Genomic DNA, 21,755 nt, shown 5'->3' with positions numbered 1-21,755 from the left:
ACACTCTTACACGCCCTCGAGCTTGCAGGCATACACACACACACACACACACACACACACACACACCCCTTCCACCAACCACTCTGACCAGGACCCCAGAGTTGGATGCGCTGCAGAGCCTGCCACCTGCAGGCCCTGCCAACCCCCCTTCTCCTGGAGCGCTGGGTTTTTCCAGCCGGAGCCTCACTCCCTCTACTGCAATCCCTGGAAACTGGTGTCTGACGCGGCTGCTCCTGCACATTATTTATTGATTTCCTCTGCCCCCGTGGAGACCCTCCCATCAGGAGAGCTGCCGTCCCGGGAGCGGGCAAAGGCGGGAAGCAGGAGGCAGAGGGGATGGAGGGAAGGACGGTTCAGCAGCCCCCACCCTGCTCATCAAGCTCGTCAAGCCCCGCAGGGGCTGTGAGCACCAGGCAGGAGGCCAGGAGAGAGGAGGGAGACTCCAGGAGGAGGAGGGGACAGGAGGCAGCGCTTGGGGACCGAGCCCCCCTGAGCCAGCAGCGCCGGCTCAGACAGGCCACCCAGTTCCTGCACAAGGACTCTGCCGACCTGCTCCCCCTGGACAGCCTCAAGAGGCTCGGCACCTCCAAGGACTTGGTGAGGCAGCCCTCTCCCCACTCTCCCTCTCCATCTCCCTGTATCCTGGGGAGGGGGGGTGGAGGGCTGGAAAAAAACAGTCCCTAAGCCTTCAGATCCCCTCTCCTTTGCCGAGAATGGGGCAGTTAGTCCCAGTTTGAGGGGCTCCGCTCTGACCGCTCTCAGCCTCTTCACTGGGGATGATCCCATGGTTTGGTGGCTCTGGGAGACCCTGTTTGCATTGCTCAGCTTCTCCCAAACAGTCCAAGGTTTGTCTTGGGATGATGAGGAGATGTGCTCTTTAGGAGAAGAGGCTTACAAGGACACAGGAACCTTCTGGAGCAGTCATTAGCTGCTGGAAGGGCCTGGAGGCCTGGCCAGCTTAGGGTTGTGGTTTCTGTCCTATCCCGAAACAACAGATTCCCTCCTACCAGCTCTGGCCATTCTGTTGTCTTTCCCCTGCACAATGGAAGCAGTAAGGGCCTCTGGCCTTTCCAGAGCCCAGGGTTTTGCATGGCTCTTGCCTGAGCCACCGGCCCTCCAGAATGCCCCCTTACTCCCTTGTAGGGGCACTGGCCCTTCCAGCCTCCTTTCCTTCCACCTCCTGCAGCGGCTGTGGCCTCCAGCGGGAATGGGGGGGGCACGTAACAACGAGGAGGTGAGTGGGTCGGGGGACAGCTGCATACACTCATCTCCCTCTGAGAGAGCGGTGAAGAGCATGGGCTTTGGAGCCAGGCTGCTTGGGTTCAGATCCTGGCTCTGCCACTTGCTACCTTGGGCAAGTTGCTTTGTCTCTGAGCTTGTTTCTTCATCTGCTAAACGAGGACAAAATTAGTAGTACCTCCCTCATCGGGTTGCCGTGGGAGTGGCAGAACTAATACCTCTAAGGGTCTTCAAAGAGTGCCTAGAAAACAGAAAGCACTATCTAAGGTCTAATTAGGATTGTTCCTCCAGCTACTACTCCATTTGGCTCGAGAGAGAAAATAAGCTCTCTAGGGTCTAGAGAATGTGGAATCCTATCTGGCCTCTGGCTCCTAGAAGAAAGCAAGGCTTTGGTAGAAGGGCTTGGAAGCACTCTGTACCCTCACGCAATTCCTCGTCAGAGGGTCTGAGGGGATGGCAGTCCTGCAACCTGAGAGGCGCAAAGTCAACTCCAGGGGCCTCAGCCTGGCGTTAGCCAGGAGACTAATGTAGCCGCTCTCTCCCTTTCCTGACCTAGCCCTGCCATATTCCTCCTAGACCAATGGTCCCCCTCCAGGAACCCAGCCGAGAGGCCAGCCGATTCCCAGCTGATTCCCAGCAGCGCCCAGAGAGGAAAAGTGACTGAGATCTCAGTTCAGGGAACTTCAGGGCTGCTCCCTCCTTGCGTACACAGAAAGCACAGCTGAGAAATAGGCAGAAACAGGGCAACGGGGGAGCTGGTCCTCAAAGGCTCTGTGGTTTGGAGACCATCCTACATTTCTCTGGCCCTGGAGAAGAGGCTCTATTAACACTGCCATCCCAGAAGGGCAGGTGCAGCCTTCTGATGAGAAGTCCCGAGCTTCTCACCTCACCCCTCTGCCTCAGGACCTCCCAGAGAATTATCTCAAGCAGTTCCGTTGTGTGGCTTTGGGAGTGAAGACACCTGGGAGGACCACACTGTCTCCCTCCCTAGGATAACTCTGGAGCGAACTGCACAGCACTGGGGGCCTGAAGCCTGCCTCCATCGTGGGAAAGGTGGGAGGAGAGCTGGGAACCGCAGGGCCGCTCTTTCCGGCCAGTTCGAGTTCACTGCCCTTTTCCCGGAGCTGGGTCTCCTGCTGGCAGCCTTGTTGGCAGGAGGAGCCGGCCTCAAGGGCCTCATTAAACCAAGGGTAGAAAAACAATCCCAGGTTCCCAAGAAGACAGGGCAGGTGGAGAAGCATGTGTGCAGCCTGGACAGATACAGTCATTCTTCAACAAACATTTATTGAGTGCCTACCATATGCTAAGCTAAGCCTTGGGATATAAAGACCTGACCTCACAGGCTCTCCAGGCTAATGGGGGAGTTAAAATCCACAAATCACATCTGTGAGAAGCATGACAAAGGGAGCTAAGAGAAGGGGTGCTGGCCCCAGCCTGGTGTGTGGAATGAAGAGTACAGAGAAGTCAGAGAGGGCTTCCCGGAGGAGGTAAACTGCACGTTAATTACAGGATATGTACGGAATTTCAGACTTAGATAAAAATCTCTCTCCCAAATAAAGAGTAGCCCATTTTTTTTTAAAAAGATTTTACTTATGGGCGCCTGGGTGGCTCAGTCATTAAGCGTCTGCCTTCAGCTCAGGTCATGGTCCCAGGGTCCTGAGATTGAGCCCTGCGTCGGGCTCCCCGCAGAGGAGCTTCTCCCTCTCCCACTCCCCCTGCTTGTGTTCCCTCTCTCGCTGTGTCTCTGTCAAATAAATAAATAAAATCTTTAAAAAAAAAAGATTTTATCTATTCGCTTGAGAGAGAGAGAGCATGAGTGGGGTGAAGGGCAGAGGGAGAAGCAGACTCCTCACTGAGCAGAGAGCCCGATGCGGGGCTTGATCCCAGGACACCAGGATCATGACCTGAGCGCAAGGCAGATGCTTTCAGATGCTAACCAACTGAGCCACCCACATGCCCCTAAAGAGTAGTTCCTGAACAAAGTATGTCAACCAGTCATCCAGTCTGGCCTAGAGAATGAGAAAGAGGAGTCTGAGGAAGGGGGCTGAGCAGGAGCCAAGGTGTGGAGGCGAACAGCAGCCTGGGGTAAGCAGTACCAGCAGGGTCACAGGGGCAGATGTGCCGAGCGGGGGACAAGGCTGAAGACCAGGCAGTGGCCAGGTCACCTGGGCTGTGCGTCACCTTAAAAAGTTCAGGCTTTAGCACGTAGGTGGCAGGAGGCGGCTGTGCTTTGATCGATTTTAAACAGGAGTAACAGTTAGTTTTGTTTTACGTTGGTGCTTCTCAGACTTGGACATGCACACAAATCATCAGGGCATCTTGTTAAGATGAAGCTTCTGATTCAGCAGGTCTCGATTCTGCATTTTTAACAGGCTTCCAAGTGATGTTAAAGCTACTGATCTGAGGGCCACACTTTGAGTCATGAGGGCCTTAGATCATCACTGGCTTCGAGCAGGTATATCTGAGAGGCAACGGTACTGGAGGCAGGTTCTTAGGAACTTAGGGAGGCGGCCCGGTGACCCAGGCCAGCTGGGGTGAGGCTTGAACAAAACCAGTGATACAAAGCAGGGATGGACTCAATAAATACAGAAGGCAAAGCCGGCAGAACTTAGGGAGTGAAGTGACTGGACAGAGGGAAGCTGGTTGCAGGTGAGGGCGAGTTCAAGCTTCCTAGTTTTGAAGACGTGACTTCTTTTGTCTTCCGTTTGTTGTTACTCATTTTTTTTTTAAAGATTTTATTTATTTTTTTGACAGAGAGAGACACAGTGAGAGAGGGAACACGAGCAGGGGGAGTGGGAGAGGGAGAAGCAGGCCTCCCGCCGAGCAGGGAGCCCGATGCGGGGCTCGATCCCAGGACCCTGGGATCATGACCTGAGCCGAAGGCAGACGCTTAACGACTGAGCCACCCAGGTGCCCCCTGTTACTCATTTTTTTTTCATCACATCATCAACCCTGGCATCTGCAGCCCATGGAAGGGTGAGGTCAAAGGGGGAAACAGAGAAAAAAAAAAAAGTCAAAAATAATGTGTTCTAGACCAGAGATAAAAGCTCCCCACGCATACTAGTCCCTGAGAGGTCGTGTCGGCCTATAGGTCAGTCTGACCCAGAATGGACTGTTCTCCTCTTCCCATTTCTTCATTGCTGAGCAATCTCCTGGGATCCCAGCAAGCTGGCATGATGTGATACTGGGGTTCACTCTGCTATAATGCTCTGACTGCTGGGATCCTTGGGTAAGCTCCTGCCCCTTTCTTACTCCCGTGAGATGCAGGACTGGGGTGGGGTTGGGGATCATCGTGGGATGACTAAGGTGGGAGAACTGAGTGGCCTGGAGACTCGGGTTTAGACCTGTCTGCCTTCTTTATTTTGTGATGGAGCCAGCAGCCGCACAGCGTGATCCAGAGACGCCTGGTGGAGGGAAACCAGAGTCGGCTTCAGGGGGAGTCTCCCCTGGTGCAGGCCCTGATTCATGGCCAGGAGAGCAGGAGGAAGACCAGCAAGACAGAGATTCCGGCTCTTCTGGTCAACTGCAAGGTGAGAGGCCCCCCAGGGCACCGGCTTTCATGAACGATCCTGCCTGTGACCGGCTCACTTCAGCCACCCTCCTTTCTCCCCTGGGTGGTGAGGGGAGGAGGGAGGGAGAAAAGGCACCCCTCCCCCCAGCCTGGACCAAAAACTGGGATCCTGTACATGCTTTACTCTCTGCCTCAACCCATCTTCCCTCCATGCTGTTCCACCTGTCATCGTCATTCCTCCTTCCCTTTATCAAACACAGTCTTCGAATGCGAATGTGTGAGTACTCTTCAGTGCCTTCTCCGTCCGTGAACGGTGCCTGCACGTAGGCATCCTGCAACCCACCCCCCCACACACACTCAGAAAAAGGTCGTGTGTTCCAAGGTGACAGCCTAAGGCCTCAAATGGTACCTCCTCCTTGGAGCCTTTCCTGACTTTCCCAGGAGGAAACAGCCTCTCCTCCCTCTCGTCTAGGGCACGTCACTGCCAATCCTTTCGTAGACCTTAACACTTTCTAGCATGCGGGTTACATGCCATACACCCAAGCACAGCATTCACCCCTGTGCCTTCCAGCCACAAATCTCACACATAGTAGGTGCTCAATAAATGCCTGGAATGAGAAAATTGCATGCATTTGGGATATCTGAGCGTCACCCATAATGTGTGTATATGTGCAGAAGAAAGCGAACCGGTCTTGGTTTCTGTGGTGAGCCTGTCGCTTACCCACATGTGAAGTTCCCGGCAGCCTGGTCTTCTCGCTCCCTCCTCTATCCCTCACCCAGACCTCTCTAAACTAGGCCCTTAGCCTCCCAAGAATTTCTCCCCACAAATAGATCTCCATTTCTGGTCAAACCGTTCCCAAGTGTATGGACTCCCCATGGGGAGCTCTACTTCCTTTTTTGATGCCTTCATCTAAGAGCCGGTTTGGCCTCAGTTGGGTGAGTGCCATAAAAATCACTTTGAAAGACTTGGTTCTTTCCCTTCACTTGTTTCGGAGAGGGAAACATCCAAGGGCTGGGAAAGGTGAAGGATCCAAGTCCGATCCCTTCCCCCCCGGGGGCTCACGGAGTCCCCCACAACCCTCTTCCTCAGTGCCGAGACCAGGAGCTTCGGGTGGCCGTGGACACGGGCACCCACCACAACCAGATCTCCGCTGGATGCCTCAGCCGCCTGGGGTAAGAGCGCGGCCCACTAGAATGGATGGCGGAAAATATTCAGGCAATATTCTGAAATGAGATAGTGGTAGTAGTTGCATTAACTCTATGAATCTACTAAAACCCACTGCGTTTATAAAAGGGTGACTTTTGTGGTCTATCAAGTCTATATCGAGAAAGCTGTGATTAAAAAAAAAAAAAAAAAGCCTTGATGGGGGGGCTCTGACAGCAAAGACGAGGATTTAGACCCCACGTGGGGCCAAGGGATTGGGTGAGAACCCAAGTGTGTGGGCAGGGGTGTCAGCTGGGGGCTGGGGCTGGGGGCTGGGGTGGCCATAACCCTTGCTTCCCAACCACAGGTTAGGGAAGGTCCTCAAAGCCCCAGGGGGCGGCCTGGCACCTGGGCCCCCCACCCAGGTGGAGCAGCTGGAGCTTCAGCTGGGCCAGGAGACGGTGGCCTGCTCGGCTCAGGTGGTGGGTGAGTCCTCCCTTCATCCCCAGCCCTCTTCTTCCTCTCCCACTTTCCTCTCCTGGCTGGGGAGTCCCCCGGCTCTGGGCCCAGATCCTCGGACCCGGGGAAGGGGGTGGGCAGACAAGGAGCGAGCGTTGACAGGAGGGCACCGTGACCACTGGGGGCCCCTCCAGCCTCGTCTGTTTTCAAATGATTCCTGCAGATGTTGAGAGTCCCGAGTTCTGCCTTGGGCTACAGACACTGCTTTCTCTCAAGGTAAGGAGGATGCTAGCGCTTGACCCACACTTGAAGCCTGACCCAAAGGGCTGGGAAAAGGAGGTAAAAGGCACAGGCGTGGAAGTGTGGCTCAGCTTCTGATGAGAAAGACCAGGAGATGTCGTGATTTCACCTTCGCTTCCTTAGAGGTTCCTTATTTGCCCACAAGTGAAAAGTAAGAACCAGGTCCCACTGTCCCCCGAGCCCAGGGCTCCAGGTGAATGGAAACAGGGGCAAGAGCAAGGAGCAGGGGGAGGCTGTGGGAAGTGGGAGGGGCCTGAGAGCGCGGCTCCCTGCTGAGAGAGGTGCCGCTGTCCCCGCCCCCCCCCACAGTGCTGTATCGACCTGGAGCGTGGAGTACTGCGCCTGAGAGCCCCCTTCCCAGAGCTGCCCTTCCTGCCTCTGTACCAAGAGCCTGGCCAGTGACTGCTGAACCAGTCGGTCCCCAGGGGAAGGACCTTGCCTGGGGGAAGAGCCGTATGGGGGGGAATGGGGCATTACTACAGCCAGGTAGCTGGGGACTACTTTGTCTGTCCCTCCTGTCACCACCCTGACCCTGCCGTCTCTCAGTCAGCCACATTCCTCTCTGCTTCTCAGCCACTGCCCAAGCTTCCAGGAGTCTTCGAGGCAGAGGGCCCGTGATCTCAGGGGCCTGGCTTCTCTCCTCCCATTCCCCTCCAAGTCAGGACTGCGGGAAAGGACGTTAAGCGTGGCCTAGTAGGGACTGGCCCGAGTCAAAGGCTGCGGCCTTGACCGTGCTTCACCTGTCCGCCGCCATCCACCCCACCCACCCCTCGGGGGCCTTCACTCCCACGCCCCTCCCCTCGCCTCTGGGGCTCATTACCTTTCCCAACTAGACTGCCCCACCTCACCCGCCCGGGGCCCTGTCCCTGCGGACGCCTACCTTTCTGATTCTGCACACGACTGCTCAGTTGAGTGGGGGAAGAAACAGGCAACCAAATACTCCAATGCAATGGGAAGGTGAGCTGGTAGAGGAACGCCAGGCCTCACGAGGCTGGGAGCTTCCTTCGCTACCTTTTCTGGGGTTGCCAACGTCTGACGCCAGTGATCACCCTGTGCAAGACCTTGGATGGACCTTTATCATTTCTCCAGGCAGCTCTCCTCCTCCACTTGCTTTTTCACACAGTGGGACCCTGAACTTCAGGGGGGAATGGGGGGTTGGAGGAGTGCTGTCAGGAACTGGCCCCACAAGGTGGACAGGATGGCGGGGTGCTCAGTACTCAGACTGCACCTAACCAGTATTCTTTCTTATTTCTAGAACTCCTCACCTCACCTCACCTCTCCCTTCCTCTCATCTCTGGCCTCCTGAGCTTGATCTTATCTTATTTTGGAATCAGTGGCTTTCTATCCCCTGCCAGGCTCTGAGCCAAAGCGAAAAGACAAGGAGGCTTTTCGCCTTCACTGTGAAGAGAGGAACCCAGACCTTAAGGAGCCAAACTCCAGAGTGTCTTTCTGGCTGGTTTCAGTCCCTCGGGTCATAGGTTAGGGGTAGAGGAAGAGAGTGGTCTAACTAACCTCAGCTAGGAAACTAGGGCTCTTGGAGTGGAAACAAAATCATGAGTCTGGGGTAGATCAGAGAAGAAGCAGGACACCACCCAGCTGCCCTCTGACCTCTGGTCTTGCCTTTCCCTGCCCTCAGAAGAAGAGGAGGGGACTCCCTAGCACATGTGTAATAAGGATTACCCTCGTCCCTCCTGCCTCACCCCATCACCTCTGCTTCCCTGGCCCCGCCTTTTCCCTTCCTCCTCTTGCTGCTTCTGTAATTGCAGACCCCGGACCCAGGGGCAGGCCTTCGGCTCAGCTGCTTCTCCATTTGAATAAACACCTGTTTCTCTATATGCTGATCTCTTTCTCTGGTCTTCCTCCATGTTGATCAGAGTCTGAATTGATAACTCTGCCCTGGCTTCCTACCGGAAAGGCAGTGTGAATGTGGACCTTCCCCCACGTTGATCCATCCGGCTGGGTCGAGATAATTGAGAACAATGGTTTCAAACTCCCCTGAACACAACTCATGGCAGGAAATGCATTTTACCTTGTACTCAGTACACACATGCACACGCACAACCGTAACAAAACAATACTTCCCCATACTGTGAGCGATATGCTCTGATATTTTTCATTCTATTTTATTCTGTCCTATTTCATTTAAGCCAAAAAATGCTGACCACAACCCACCAAAGGATTGCAACCTGTAATGTGAAAAAACACTGACTTAGAGCGTGCAGAATCGAGAGCAGAAGGGATAAAATTGGCCCAAGATATAATTCTGTTGTGGTCTGGATTCTAAACCTGCATCAGATTTTAAATGTCCATTGTCTCACAGAGTGTTCTGGGGGGGACATGGAAGCAAGGCCCACGAAGCTGCACAGTACTTACACATGGCAAAATGAGAAAGTGCTAGGCCCCGGTTTGTTTCTTTGCTAAACTGAAGAAAATCATCTCAGGGTTGCTGGGAACAGTTAAGACCAGAGTGTAAAATGTCCTGAAAAGACTCTCCTCAAAAGCAAAAGGGTGGGCTGTTTCTGCAATAATCACTAATTCCAACGACTTGGAGCTGTGCCAAGGGAGCTGGAGCTCGGAATAATGGGGGGGGGCCCTTAACTCATTGCTCCACTGGCCCCAATGCCTGCTTTCTTTACAAGCACCTTACAAGATTTGTGCCCCCTGCTCACAAACAAGTCTGTCTGCCACACAAGGAAACTGGGGAGCTCTGGGGAGGGGGCAGTCCCAGATGATGTGGAATGAGGTTGGGGTCCCTATGATCCTGCCGATGTGATGGGTAAGGTACACAAGGAAATGGATAGAGGGTCAACTCGCCTCTTCTTTCACCAAGAAGACCATGAAGGCTACAGTTTACACCCCCCCCTAGGGTGGCCGCCATCCTTCCATGCTCCTCTGTGATGTTTGCTCCCTATTCTGCCAGCACCATGGATACCTGGGGCGGGGGGGTGGTTCAGGAGGCTCCTTCTTCAGCTAAGAGGCAAGTCCGGCTAGGTGGGAATGTGGAGGCTCGCAGGAGCGCTCTGTGGTGGCTGGTCTGGACGGTAGAGGGTCTGGTGAAGCAGGTCACGGACAGCTGGGACATCGCCAGGATCTGAGGGCAAGAAAAGGGTGGGTCAGAGGTTGGGGATCTCCTGGGCACCTGGCACAGGGCTGCTCCAGCTGCAAGTTCTCCTGGGACTCACCCACGCCCAGCTCCTGTAGGAGGCTCTGGAACTCTGGCTCAGCCTCCAGCAGCTTCAGCAGATTGGTCGACTCCATCCGCTCAAGCTGCACCTCCCAGTATACGTAGATCTTCTGGTTGAACGTGACGTACACGAGGCAGGGGCTGTTGCGGCCCTCCTTGCAGGCATAGAGGCCTGAGGGGTGTGGAGGGTGAGACAGAGGTCAGAGAGTTCCAGTCCCCGCGGGGAGGGCCAGAGTACACGATGCAGGCTTGCAGTCAGCAGACTCTCCACCCTCCCACAGATGTCAAGCAGAAAACCGAAGGCCCTCTTTCTATTCCGTCTGTGGTGGGAACTCAGAAAAACAGGTAAAATACGTGGCCCATTTCAGATATGGAAAAACACCAGGTAGAATAGCACCCTAAAAGTGAGAGCTGTTGATTTTCCCATCTTAGTGATAGCCCTGCAGGAATGAAGGGTAGTCTTGGTAGTCCAAGTGGTAGGTTAGCAAAACGCAATCAGAGACTCAGGCTTCTCTTTAGTGGCAGTCCCTTCTTCAAAGTCATTGTAACCTTTCAGGACACTGGAGAATGTACCCTAGAGTGCTGTGCAATTCTTAGCATCTCAGCAACCAAAGATATCCCCATGTCCCCTGAAAGAGCCAGTGCTGCTTTCCAAGTCCCTGATTTGGAACTAATGCAAATGCTCTGCGAGAATGTTCCTCACAGAGTTCTGACATGCTCGGATGGGAAAGAACTTCCCAGTGTCTTCACACATCCCAGACGGACAGATGATAAGAACTCAGCCCATGCTTTTTTGAATTAGCCTTTTTTTTTTAAGATTTTATTTATGTATTTGACAGAGAGAGAGAGAGAGAGAGAGAAGGAGAGAGAGAGAGAGAAAGGGAATGAGTGGGGTAGTGGCAGGCAGAGGGAGAAGCAGGCTCCCCACTGAGCAGGGAGCCTGACATGGGGCTCGACCCCAGGACCCTGGGATCATGACCTGAGCTGAAGGCAGACACTTAACCGACTGAGCCACCCAGGCACTCCAAACTCAGCCCATTCTTGAAGATATTCAGAGATGGGCCTGTCACTCTCTTTTATTCCTTATTTAAAACCGTAAGAGGCGCCTGGGTGGCTCAGTCGGTCAAGCGTCTGCCTTTGGCTCAGGTCATGATCCCAGGGTCCTGGGATCAAGCCCCACATCGGGCTCCCTGCTTGGCGGGGAGCCTGCTTCTCTGTCTGCCCCTCCCCTGCTTGTTCTTTCTCCCCTCACCCTCAAATAAATAAAGTCTTAAGAAAAAGACCCCAAAAACAAAAAAACTGTACAGATGGCAACTTAGTACCCCCCATCACCCTCTAACACAAGTGCTGAAGAGCTCGTTTGTTTATGAAGCCTTGCGTTAGGGGACGCAGAGAGAGTGGACATGAGAGGCAGACAAGCGGTGGTTAGAGAGGGACCACGGGCCGGGGTCCCACCTGCACAGAAGGCTCGGATGTTCTCGTCCACTTGGAAGCGGACGACGGTACGGTTGTGATCAATGATATATGTCTGTCCATCCCAGGCACAGGCCACCACCTCCTCACACCCGTTGCCCTGAAAAAGGCCGGAGACCAGGCTGCAGGGGTGGCCAGCAGCTGTTGCACAAAGAGCCCTCGAGATGGGGGCTGGATGAAAGATGAAGGAGCAGCGCATCTGGCCCCGTGTGACAAACAGCCAGCTGGGAAAGAAAACGAGCCTAAGTTTCTTACAGAACTCCCTCCGCGCATCCGTGGCCACACAGCCCGTGAAGTGGGCAACGGTATTCCCAGCCTCCCAGGGAGGACACTCCAGCTTACGGAAGCGAAGTCGCTCACGCGCAGTCACTCAACAGGGCAGGGAGGCGGTGCAGAGTCAGGCTCAAACCCAGGCCTGTTCTCCTGGCTTTAAAGCCTCAGGCCTCTTCTCCTAAACCAACCCGCGTGCACAACGGTGCGGCAAAGCCTGGCCCCATCTGCAGACTCGGGGGCCGCGGCCTTAGCATAGAGAGGCTCGCAGACAGACGAGAACACAATGACAGGACGTACATCTGGAGTTGGGGCGAGGAACTCACTTCTGGACCCTAACAACTCATTTCTCGTTGGAGCCATTCCTGCCGCCGCAGGGTGCTGGCCACGCGCTGCCGAGAAGGGGACAGTGCTGAGCACGGAGAAACACACACGCCTGAGATGCAGTTAGAGTCCGTCTGAAGAGACGGAGATAAAGGTGGAGAGGGAATCGTGAAAGGAGAATGTCTCACTTAAATCTCAGCTCCCCACGTCAAGAAGGTAAGAACGTTCCTCTCACCGTGACATCCAACTTCTCCAGGGCGAAGAGCTGGTGATCCACCTGCACTGACCACAACAGCTTATCTGCTTCCTCCATAAGCTTCAGTGTCCCTGCAAAGGTGGGGGGGGCAGGCAGGCTGGGGTAGGCGAGACAGGACCCCTGAGCGGACCCCACAGGTGCACAGCCCCCGACCCCGCAGGAACTCACCATCCAGGGTGCAGAGGGCAAAGAGGCCAGAGCCACCCCTCTCACCGTTGTGGCCTGCAGGTGCGACAGAAGGACCGGAGGAAGAAAACGTGAAGGGCAGGGCAAGGTCAGAGCGTAGAGGGTGAGGGGTGGTCCAAGGCAGGGAGGAAGGGAAGGCCCTGCACCCCCACTCTCCCAGGACTGATGCTTACCCGCCCGGCTCCCTCTTGCACCCGCAGCCCGCCTTCACCTCGTTTGATGTTGCCAATGAGGTGGGTGGAGACGTTCTTGTTGTGGATGCGGCCAGAAGTCTGGTGCAACATGACATCTCGGGCAGCTAGGGCCTCCCTGTGTGGGGCAGTGGGGGGCACTCAGTGGGGATCAAGTGAACCTAGTTCTCCAGGACTTTTGTGGCCCCAATCTCCTTAGGAGCTCCCAGGATGTGAACCAGCCTGGAAACCGATCGCTGAGCCTGTCTGGCCCATGTGGCAAGTACAAAAGAGAGGGATAGAGCTGCCAAGTTAGAATCTTGGAATCTCCTCCGGGTGTTATAAGGTTAAAGCCCAGGATTCCCTGGGTCCCCAGATAATCTTCTTTAGTGGGGCAAAGGTACTGTGCCGGGACCCGGCTGAAGCAGCTCTGTCAACTACAGACACATCTGGAGTTCCATGCACCCTCCTGGATTCCATGCACCCCATGCCGTCCACAGGCCTGCACCCTTACCTACTGCCCTCCGGGGCTCCCTCTGAGGTAGGGGGCGGTCCGGTGTCCTTGTTCCAAGTACACAGCAGAATGGCGTACGCACAGCCCGGCTGAGATACCATCAGTTCCGGCACACCCAGGGGCCCCGGAGTCACTGAGAGACTGTCCACCTGCACCAGGGAACAGGGGCTGACAGAGGGCTGGGGACAGAAGGAAGTGGGACCCTGCAGAGAACAGGGGAGAGTGTGGGGCAGGGGCCCTGGGGACCATGCCCCGGGGTTCAAGGGCAGCAGCAGGAGGAAGAATGTGAGTTCACGGGGCTCCTGCCCAGTGCCATTCTCTCCGTACAGCTCACCTGCTCGCCACTGTGCACCCGTCCTATGGGGTCCACACCCTGCCACAGAGCACATCACACCACCTGCAGCCTCCTAATTCTTACCCGGTGCTCCCTCCTCTCTGCCTATGGTTAGTCATTTGCCCCTAAGACCCTGATTTGAAACTCTCTTCTTTGGATTTCTCTCAACACGGAGATGTTCCCTTCCTCCCACCCTAAACCGTGGCCCACGACTGTTCTCCTTGGAGCCCCTCCAGGAAGGCCTCCTCCCTGCCCCCTGAGGCCCCCGAGCCCCACACTCAGCCTCTCACCTGACCCTCCAGTGTCCATTTCTTGAGTGACACCAGCTGCCCCGTCGGATGCTCAGTGCCCTCGCCCAGATCTTCCCAGCGGAAAGCCCGGACCACACGGTCCGTGTAACCTACCACCAGCTCACAACACCCATCTCCATCTGCGGATCCAGAAAGTAAGATGCATCTGGAGCCAAATGTGTAGTCACGAGCTCGAATCCTTCACACATGTCCTCCCTGCCCCTCCACTAATATCACTGTTACTGGCGCCTTTACCCTCCACAACTTCAGATCCGAAGTGAACCCTCACGCACTTTGTGTCTGCTCCGCAGGTCCTGTCACTTCTTCCCTCCTGCTGCTCCTCTCAGATACACAACTCAAGTGTCCTGGCTCATGCCATGTACCTACCACCACCTTCAAGACAGCTTCGGGCCAAAACATCAAGCCCCGTATCTGCAGGGCTCACTCCCTTACCACCTTCAGTGTTCGACCAAATGTCACCTTCCCAGCAAGGACTTCCCTGACAACTCCATTTAGAATTGGTACCTCTACTTCTCCACCCTGACACTCGCTAGCCCCGTTCTGTGGTTTCTTTTCTCCATGGCACGTCCTACCTTCTAATATACGACTTCATTTTCTTACAACATTTTATACTGTTTATTTTCCGTCCCTTCCCAGTCAAGGTCCAAGAAGGCAGTGACTTTTGTCCGTTTTATTCACTGCTGCAATCCCACTGCCTAGTATGATACCTAGTTTATAATGGGGGCTCAGTAACTCAAAATAAAATGCATAATAATTGCGCACATGAATGCTAACTACCTCCCTGAATCCCTTGAGAGTGGCTCTACTACCCATTGACTCCTATTTCCCCAGGCTGCTTGCAGCATGCCCACCGATGTCGCTGATCAGCATGACCTTGGTGTTGGCAGGGATGTGCTGCTTGAACACTGGATGCTGCTCCTCTCCTGTTAGGCTCTCGTGGTGCCCAGAAGCATCCAGGGCCTTGGCAGGTGTCAGGTCACACAGGTGAAACCATCCTTCGGCACTCACCGCCACCACCAGATTCTGGGAGAGGCAGAGGCATGGGAGGGATGGACTGGGGAGGGACATTTGGGCACGAGCTTCGTTATTAAAGCACAGAAGTGAGAGGGCTGAAGAAGTTTCCACCAGGGGATGGGGATCAATCTAGGTAAAGCCTTGGAGTTCTACCAAAGTCCCAACATCCCCGAGGGTTCTTACCTTTCCTTTATTACATACATCTCCAACCCCAACGCAAGTCAGCTGCAAAGAAAAGGGTAGACACGCTGAGGGAGACCAGTACTCCTTAAACTCCATGAGCAAGGAGAGGGTTCGCTAACTAACCATCGTTCGCTGAAAACTTGTGCCATGTGACCTACACTAATAGTTCACGCTAATGGAGTTCTTGCGCTATGGGTTTGGTTTACCCATACACCAATAGGAAGACCTAAAGTAGTTAAGACGGTCTGGGCTGAACAAAAGTTTCAAATCTAGTATAGCCAGTTTATCTATTTCTAGACTTCTTCAAAGTATTGCCCCCATTTTCTACTATACTTTATAAAATCAGATGACCTCGGCAGCTTTTAAAGTATTAAGGGAACCACTCCACAACAGAAAATAAAAAACAGCCCACCAGCTGGGAGCACGCTGCCCAGTGGCTCCCCTCCCTGAATCGAATGAATCCTGAAACAGCAGCTGGTCTGAGGAGCTGGTGAAATGAGACACATTGGTGGGCTCCTGTGCAGCTGAGCTTTGACAGTCCCCGCACAGGAAGGATCCCTCCGCCCCTCGAGCCCCAGGGAGTTGAACACTGACCATGCCCTGGCAGGAACAGGTGAGCCACGGCCGGCTGTCATCATTCTTATATACGAACAGCTTTCCGCTGGTGTCCCCCACCACCAGTTCATTTAACTTCGAATGGGGAGAGAAGACAGGGTTAGTCAGGATGGGATCTTATGGAACCACCTCAAGCTTTTCTCTATGGGGTCCCTCCTGGGGACATCACAAGACCTCAACTTGTATCTTCATCAACTTTAGTAAAAAAAAAAAAATCTTTTGCAACTAACAATGCCACAGTTTCCCAGAGTTTCTTTATTTCCCTGTAGGTGTGTGTGTGTACGTGTGTGTGTGTGTGTGTGTGTGTGTGTGTCAGGGGGGTTAGCAGAATGGGGCAATATAGAAATCTACAACCCAGGGCACCTGGGTGGCTCAGTCAGTTAAGCATCTGCCTTTGGCTCCAGGTCATGATCCCAGGTCCTGGGATTGAGTCCCGCATCGGGCTCCTTGCTCAGCGGGGAGTCTGCCTCTGCCTCTGCCTCTCTCACCATCTTGTACTCTCTCTCTCTCTTAAATAAATAAAAAAAAATCTTAAAAAAAAAAGAGAGAGAAAGAAATCTATGACCCTTCCCAGAAAAGTCTGACAAGGGAACAGTTCCATGACCTGCATGCCTGACTTCAGCTCTTCCCAATCTGTCCATTGTCAATGGGACATGTTTTGAAAACAACCCAAAATATTTAACTTTTGGAAAATTATAAACTTCAGATTGTGTATTTAATCAAGGTCCAGATGAAAAGACAAGGTCAGCTCTGGGGGTCCTCCTCTCTCTAGCAAGACCTTTTGATCACGGTGTGTATGAGTGAACACACAGGGGATGGAGGTGCTGGACGGGACAGCATGAAGGGGTTGCGAGCATCAGCCTCCATGCTCTGGGCCTCTGGCGCCCTCAAGTGGTGGCCGAGCTTTCAGGAGGGGGCGCCCTGCGCAAAGCCTCTTCACTATTTGTATCTGGCCCAGTGGTTCCCCAAAGGCTGGCTACCTTTCCAGGGCCTAGCAGTGGTAACAAGGTAGCACCAAACCCCTTTTCCACAAACAGCTTCCTGATTTCCCCTTGGGGGGCGGAGCCAGCCAACACCTCCTTCCTATCCTCAAAACAGAGTAAATATTAGTTTCTCAAGAGCTTTAATTCTAAAGGCAACAAAGACGTAACAGATCAACAGTAAGGAAAAGTTAAAAATGAACTGGGATTTATTAATAATGATTTACTTGATTTGAATCTTCTATTTATTTTTTTAAATAGTTATGGGAGTTTCCGGTGGAATATTAGATGACAGAAGGATAAAATAAGTGTTTTTTAAGTTAACATCTCTCCACCTGGGCGCCTGGGTGGCCCAGATGGTTAAGCGTCTGCCTTCGGCTCAGGTCATGATCCCGGGGTCCTGGAATCGAGTCCCGCATCGGGCTCCCTGCTCCTTGGGAGCCTGCTTCTCCCTCTCTCTTTCCCTGTCTCTCATGAATAAATAAATAAAATCTTTAAAAAAAAAAAAAAAACCATCTCTCCACCTGATGTTTCCATTACGTCTGCCCCATAGAATTTGGACAGACATAGGAGAGCAGCTGCATTGCTCAGAGGCTCAGTGCGGCTACCTGAATTTGAATCCAGCTTCCTATGCTTCAATTTTCTCATCTATAAAACGAAGATCATAAGGGTATCTGCCACATAAGGTTGTCGCGAAACTGAGCTAACAGCACAAGGCCTTTAAAACAGTGACTGGCATAGCGCGAGCACTAACACCAGGTGGTTTTCAGCCTCTAGTTAAAGGCCTCCAATGCTAGGGACCCTAGAATCTTTCATACAATCCATTCTTTTTAATACATTCATTCAACAAACGCCACAGTCCATAGCAGGCCCTCAATAAAGGTTTACTTAATAGGCTAATAACAAAAAGGATTTTTGGGGGGTGCCTGGATGGCTCAGTCTGTTAAGCGTCTGCCTTCAGCTCAGGTCATGATACGGGGGACGGGTCCTGGGATCGAGCTCCACATCTGGCTCCCTGCTCAGCGGGGAGTCTGCCTCTCCCTCTGCGCCCCCCCCAGCTTATGCTCACTCTCTCTCTCAAATAAATAAATAAATAAAATCTTTAAAAATAAATAAATAAATATTTAAAAAAAAAAGATTTTATTTATTTATTTGACAGAGAGAGACACAGCGAGAGAGGGAACACAAGGAGGGGGAGCGGGAGCGAGAGAGGGAGGAGGAGGCTTCCCAGGACCCCGGGATCATGACCTGAGCCGAAGGCAGACGCTTAACGACTGAGCCACCCAGGCGTCCCCCAAAAAGATTTTTTTAAGAAACAAAGAAAAATCAGAATGAAAAAGAATGCTCAGTCAGCCCTTGACTTTTCAGGTAAAGCTAGACAATGAGTTGAGGGTACGAAGATAAATGTCGCAGACTCCCTGCTGAGCCTCACTGTTTAACAAGGGCACAGACACAGGAATAAAATCATAAAACGGTGTGCAAGTAGATCTGACCCAGCCAGGCAATGACAGGCAAGACAGGCAATGACAATGAGGTAATGGCTGGTCTCCTGGAAAGGGACATTACCAAAGTGGCCCATCTGCTTTCCCACAGCTATAACTTCCCAACAGTCCTGCTTCTCTGTGGCTGATCCTGGCTCTGGCCTCTGGAGGTCACTCGCTGACACTAAAGCACCCCAGCTGGAGAGTACCATCACCAGAAATACTCAAGGAGAGAGGAGGTGAGGTCTTTGATCTGCTACAGCCTTCTAGAGACTTCCCCCTGGTGTAGCCAGGCTTTTTGTGGGCAGTCCAAGAGGGTGTACATTCTATTTCTGCCTTCTCCTCCCCCAACTTACCAGGAAATAAGTTAACTTCAAAGAACTTTAGGTTATTGATTTATTAGGATGAAATAAGTCTTTTTCCTGCCCCAAATCTCCAAATGCTAGCCTGAGGAACCAATAACAGAATTTCTATCCACTCTCATGCAGGCTTAATGTACCACACACAATCACTAGGCAACTATCTCAACTACTTGCCCTTCTTTCAGTTATATTTATCAATAACAGGCAAAGCCCTTCAAACTGCTTTCAGAGACATAATCACATTTGCTTTCCATAACTGTCTTCGTTTAGTCAACAAACATTTGATGAGTGCCTACTATGTGCCAGGCACTATTCTAAGTGTTGGTAATACAGCAGTGAAAAAACAGATAAAAATTTCCTATCCTTATGAAGCTTACAACTCAGATTAAAAAAAAAAGGTAGTACAATATATCTAATATTGCAGAACTGAGTCTATTAGTGCAATCCACTTACAAAAGTTCAATTTCCAAAAAAGCTGATGCTGTGAAGCTATGAAAAAAGGCATGTATTTTTCCCTTTTAAACAAAGAAGACAATCAGATAATACAGAAAAGAATGCACACCTAAAGTCACTGTTAATTTACTATTTGAAAATGCCTCTCTTGATTTTCTCATAAAATTGTAACGCTTGGCATATGAAGAAATGCGAAAGCCCAGAAAACAATACAAATTTATGAGAATAACTCCTTCCTCCCTCCAGGGAGGAGAGCCAAAAGAGGCCTCATAATATATCTTCTCTATCACAGCACAAAGGAGGCTGGGGGGGAGGGGGCCGGGCGTGGGGGAGAAAGGGCATGTTTTAGACCTTGTTTTTTTCCAGGGAATAGAGCACAGAACGGTTAGGGAGGTGAGAATAAGAAGTAAGGAGGCAGAATAGGGAGATGGGGGAGACGGGAGAGAGGGTAGAACAGGATGGAAATAAGGTGCTTTGCATTAAAAATCTGAAATAACGAACGAAAACATACAGTCTGTCAAAAGAGCGTCTCACACCAGCAACAGCCCCCATCCACTTTTGAGGCTCCACCCCAAAACTCTTTACATATTTTAATCAATGCATATTTTGTTATTCTTGTGACTATCACCCCACCTGACTATGAACTACCTGAGGGCTGGCGCTGTCTTGTTCATTTTGGAATTCCCAGAATTTAGTACAGTCCTTGGCGCACGATGGACAGTTGAATAAATATTTGCGGAAAAATAGAAGCTAATACTAACAACACTAACACTCAGCGTTAGCTGTGTTGCCAGGCATAGTTCTGCCTGCTTTACCTGTATTAACTGATTTAAACAACGAGGAAAAGAACGACTGGGGAGAGATGAAACGGTACATGTAAACTGTTTTTGTAATTCAACCAAGGTGTAGCGCTTTCAAGTTGCCAGACCCTTTGGGGCAGGCACTATAGAAACCCTGCAAGACTGGGGTGGAGGCCTGGAGAGGCAGGAAAGTACAGCAGTGTATTCCCGCTTAAGGGGCACGTGTCATAGCAGCAAAGGCGCTCTGTAAGCTTATTCTGAGACTTCGAAAGGTAAAATTATTTGAGAGGTGTTGCCCATGGAGGCATCACAACAGAAGCAATGAACCGGAGATCTGGCCACCGGTTTACCAGGCACCCACTGTGAACAAGTTACTGACTTAGGCAAAGGGTCAGTTATCTATGCCCCTAAAAGAACACCAGACCACGAAACCAGAGCAATTCTGTCCCGACGTCCGGGAACAGAAGCTACCCTCAAGTTCTCCCGTAGGCCACCGCACCAGCCCCACTGCGCACGCGCGACGCGCACGCCGCACGCCGCGGGGGCTTCTCCGCTTCCCCGGCCCCGCCCCACCCTGAGCCGAGCAGCAGAGCCGGGCCGCATCTCTCGCAGTGCGCATGCGAGACTGACCGTGTCGTTATCGACGTCCCCGAGGCAGATCGCGTGCGGGAAGAGGCTCCCACTAAATTCCAGGGCCACGCGCTGCACGTAGCTAACCGACCTCATCGCACTTGCAAGGGCCGAGGGACCGGGGAGCGCCGCTAAGTGTTCCCCGAACCCCTCCCGAGAGCCGCCCGAGCGGAAGGCCAGCCGAAGCGGAAAGTTATGTCACCGCCTGAGCCTCCAATCGCGGCCTTCGTCGCTTAATCTTAAAACAGGAGGTGGGTCTTCCGAGCCCTCTGGGCGTGGGGGCGGGCTTACCTAGCTACCGACTTGAGTGACAGGGGCCTGGGCCACTCCTTTCCTCCAGAGCTCCGGGGAGCAGGGGGTAGACCAACCCTGACCCGGGGGGCGGGGGGACCCGATGTGTTCCCCAGGCAACGAGCTCCCAGGGCTTGACCTAATAACCTTGACCTCTTCCCTTTGTTGCCCTAGCGACGAGGATTCCCAGCCATCAGGCTAAACTAGAGAATATAATAATCGTAATTACGGACAACTGTATGGTTTCCAACAGTGTTTTGTTTTGTTTTTTTAAATTATATAGTTAACCCGTTAGGAGTCCTGAAAACAATGTAGTTGAACCGGCATTTAGAAAAACAAAATAGAATAAATAGAAAATACCAAGTGACTCTCAAGTAGTAAATATTCTTTCTGTGAAACCTTTGTTTCAGTTGTGTATATTTAACTATGTATATTTTATATACTGACTTATGTGAAAAAGAATTTTTAAATGGTGCGTGTATGCTTTTGTGGTCAGTAGTTTGAAAACCACTTGCAGCGAAGCACGTTTCATATATATATTGTTTCATGTAATCAGCACAACAACCCTGAGAGCTTGTATTATTATACCAGTTTTTGGATGAGAAAAACAGGTTCAGCAAGATTAAGTAACAAAACAAAGTTGTAGAGATGGGACACAAACCAAGAGTGTGTGATCCAAAAGCCCAGCTCCTTTCTACCATTTATGCCATAGTTACTAGGAAAGTCCTCACGCTAGAAGTCAGGGTTGTGGCAATTTGGGATCTGCTCTGCCTTGTGCCTTCCCCTCCATAAAAAGCTCTTGCCTCGCTGCCTCAGTGGCCTTACTCTGTAGTGTAAATGGGACGTCACCATCATGGTTGGCGTCTTAGGGAAACTTTTCATGTTGAATCAGTCCAGTCTTTCTTCGGGGTGCCTCATCAGTCAGGGCGTCCGAAGTCTAATATTTGTAAAATTCTGCAGGTGTTCAATATTTTAAAATTTAGGTCTGCAGGTCAGTGCCAGTTTATGCACTGATCTTTCAGGAGTCGACATTGTGAAAATAAGGATATCCACCTCACCTGGGGAGTTTGGATAGGGCATGGTCCCGCTTTCTATATCTGAACAAACTGGGAGAAGGCACTGAGGGCAGGACCTTTTTGCCTGGGGGGGGGGGGGGGGGGATGGCACATTTTGTCCCAGAGGTCCCAATGGATCTGACAGCCAGATAACATGAGAACGAGGAACAGCAAACAGAACAGTAAACAGAAGGCAGTCCAGACAAATACTGGGGA

General features: G+C 52.2%; 2 protein-coding genes across 7 annotated transcripts; one reads left to right on the top strand and one right to left on the bottom strand.

The window, feature by feature from the left end:
- The first annotated feature begins 20 nt into the window (after positions 1–20).
- Positions 21–7,097, top strand: NRIP2 (nuclear receptor interacting protein 2). 3 transcript variants are annotated; one of them, XR_012376491.1, is made up of 6 exons: positions 21–597; positions 4,617–4,769; positions 5,841–5,923; positions 6,262–6,380; positions 6,577–6,804; positions 6,963–7,085. XR_012376491.1 is itself a non-coding variant. In XM_073886976.1 (6 exons), the coding sequence occupies exons 1-6, from the start codon at positions 337–339 to the stop codon at positions 7,053–7,055; spliced, it is 762 nt and encodes a 253-aa protein (XP_073743077.1). In that variant the 5' UTR covers positions 23–336; the 3' UTR covers positions 7,056–7,097. The 3 variants fall into 3 exon arrangements, 2 of the variants coding, with proteins under 2 accessions (XP_073743078.1, XP_073743077.1); XM_073886976.1 differs by having other exon boundaries at positions 23–597; positions 6,577–6,629; positions 6,963–7,097; XM_073886977.1 differs by lacking the exon at positions 6,963–7,085 and having other exon boundaries at positions 22–597; positions 6,630–6,752.
- On the bottom strand, positions 4,006–20,325 carry ITFG2 (integrin alpha FG-GAP repeat containing 2). Of its 4 annotated transcripts, XR_012376490.1 has the most exons (13): positions 20,194–20,325; positions 15,467–15,562; positions 14,873–14,914; positions 14,527–14,698; positions 13,655–13,794; positions 13,031–13,179; positions 12,547–12,655; positions 12,329–12,377; positions 12,140–12,231; positions 11,293–11,410; positions 9,836–10,009; positions 9,586–9,744; positions 4,006–5,974 (listed from the first exon to the last, which is right to left on the bottom strand). XR_012376490.1 is itself a non-coding variant. In XM_073886974.1 (12 exons), exons 1-12 carry the CDS (start codon positions 20,287–20,289, stop codon positions 9,641–9,643), a joined length of 1,341 nt encoding a protein of 446 aa, XP_073743075.1. In that variant the 5' UTR covers positions 20,290–20,325; the 3' UTR covers positions 8,761–9,640. The 4 variants fall into 4 exon arrangements, 3 of the variants coding, with proteins under 3 accessions (XP_073743075.1, XP_025707534.2, XP_073743076.1); XM_073886974.1 differs by lacking the exon at positions 4,006–5,974 and having other exon boundaries at positions 8,761–9,744; XM_025851749.2 differs by lacking the exon at positions 4,006–5,974 and having other exon boundaries at positions 8,761–9,744; positions 12,329–12,382; positions 12,558–12,655.
- Positions 20,326–21,755: the final 1,430 nt, after the last annotated feature.

Source organism: Callorhinus ursinus, unplaced genomic scaffold, assembly GCF_003265705.2.
Source record: "Callorhinus ursinus isolate GAN/ISIS: 27379988/994484 unplaced genomic scaffold, GSC_fseal_2.0 scaffold74, whole genome shotgun sequence".
NCBI classification, from domain to species: domain Eukaryota; kingdom Metazoa; phylum Chordata; class Mammalia; order Carnivora; family Otariidae; genus Callorhinus; species Callorhinus ursinus.
The sequence above is the reverse complement of the archived record's forward strand: the minus strand, read 5'-3'. Positions and strand labels throughout refer to the sequence as shown.

Bases quoted from the DNA above. Each gene is read 5' to 3' on its own strand.
- NRIP2 (XM_073886976.1), top strand. From the start codon at position 337: ATGGAGGGAAGGACGGTTCAGCAGCCCCCACCCTGCTCATCAAGCTCG. The intron at 4,770-5,840 runs GTGAGAGGCCCC...CCTCTTCCTCAG, and splicing joins CTCTTCTGGTCAACTGCAAG to TGCCGAGACCAGGAGCTTCG. The intron at 6,381-6,576 runs GTGAGTCCTCCC...TGATTCCTGCAG, and splicing joins CTGCTCGGCTCAGGTGGTGG to ATGTTGAGAGTCCCGAGTTC.
- ITFG2 (XM_073886974.1), bottom strand. From the start codon at position 20,289: ATGAGGTCGGTTAGCTACGTGCAGCGCGTGGCCCTGGAATTTAGTGGG. The intron at 14,699-14,872 runs GTAAGAACCCTC...TGCCTCTCCCAG, and splicing joins ATGTATGTAATAAAGGAAAG to AATCTGGTGGTGGCGGTGAG. The intron at 12,378-12,546 runs CTGCGGGTGCAA...CCTGCAGGCCAC, and splicing joins TCAAACGAGGTGAAGGCGGG to AACGGTGAGAGGGGTGGCTC.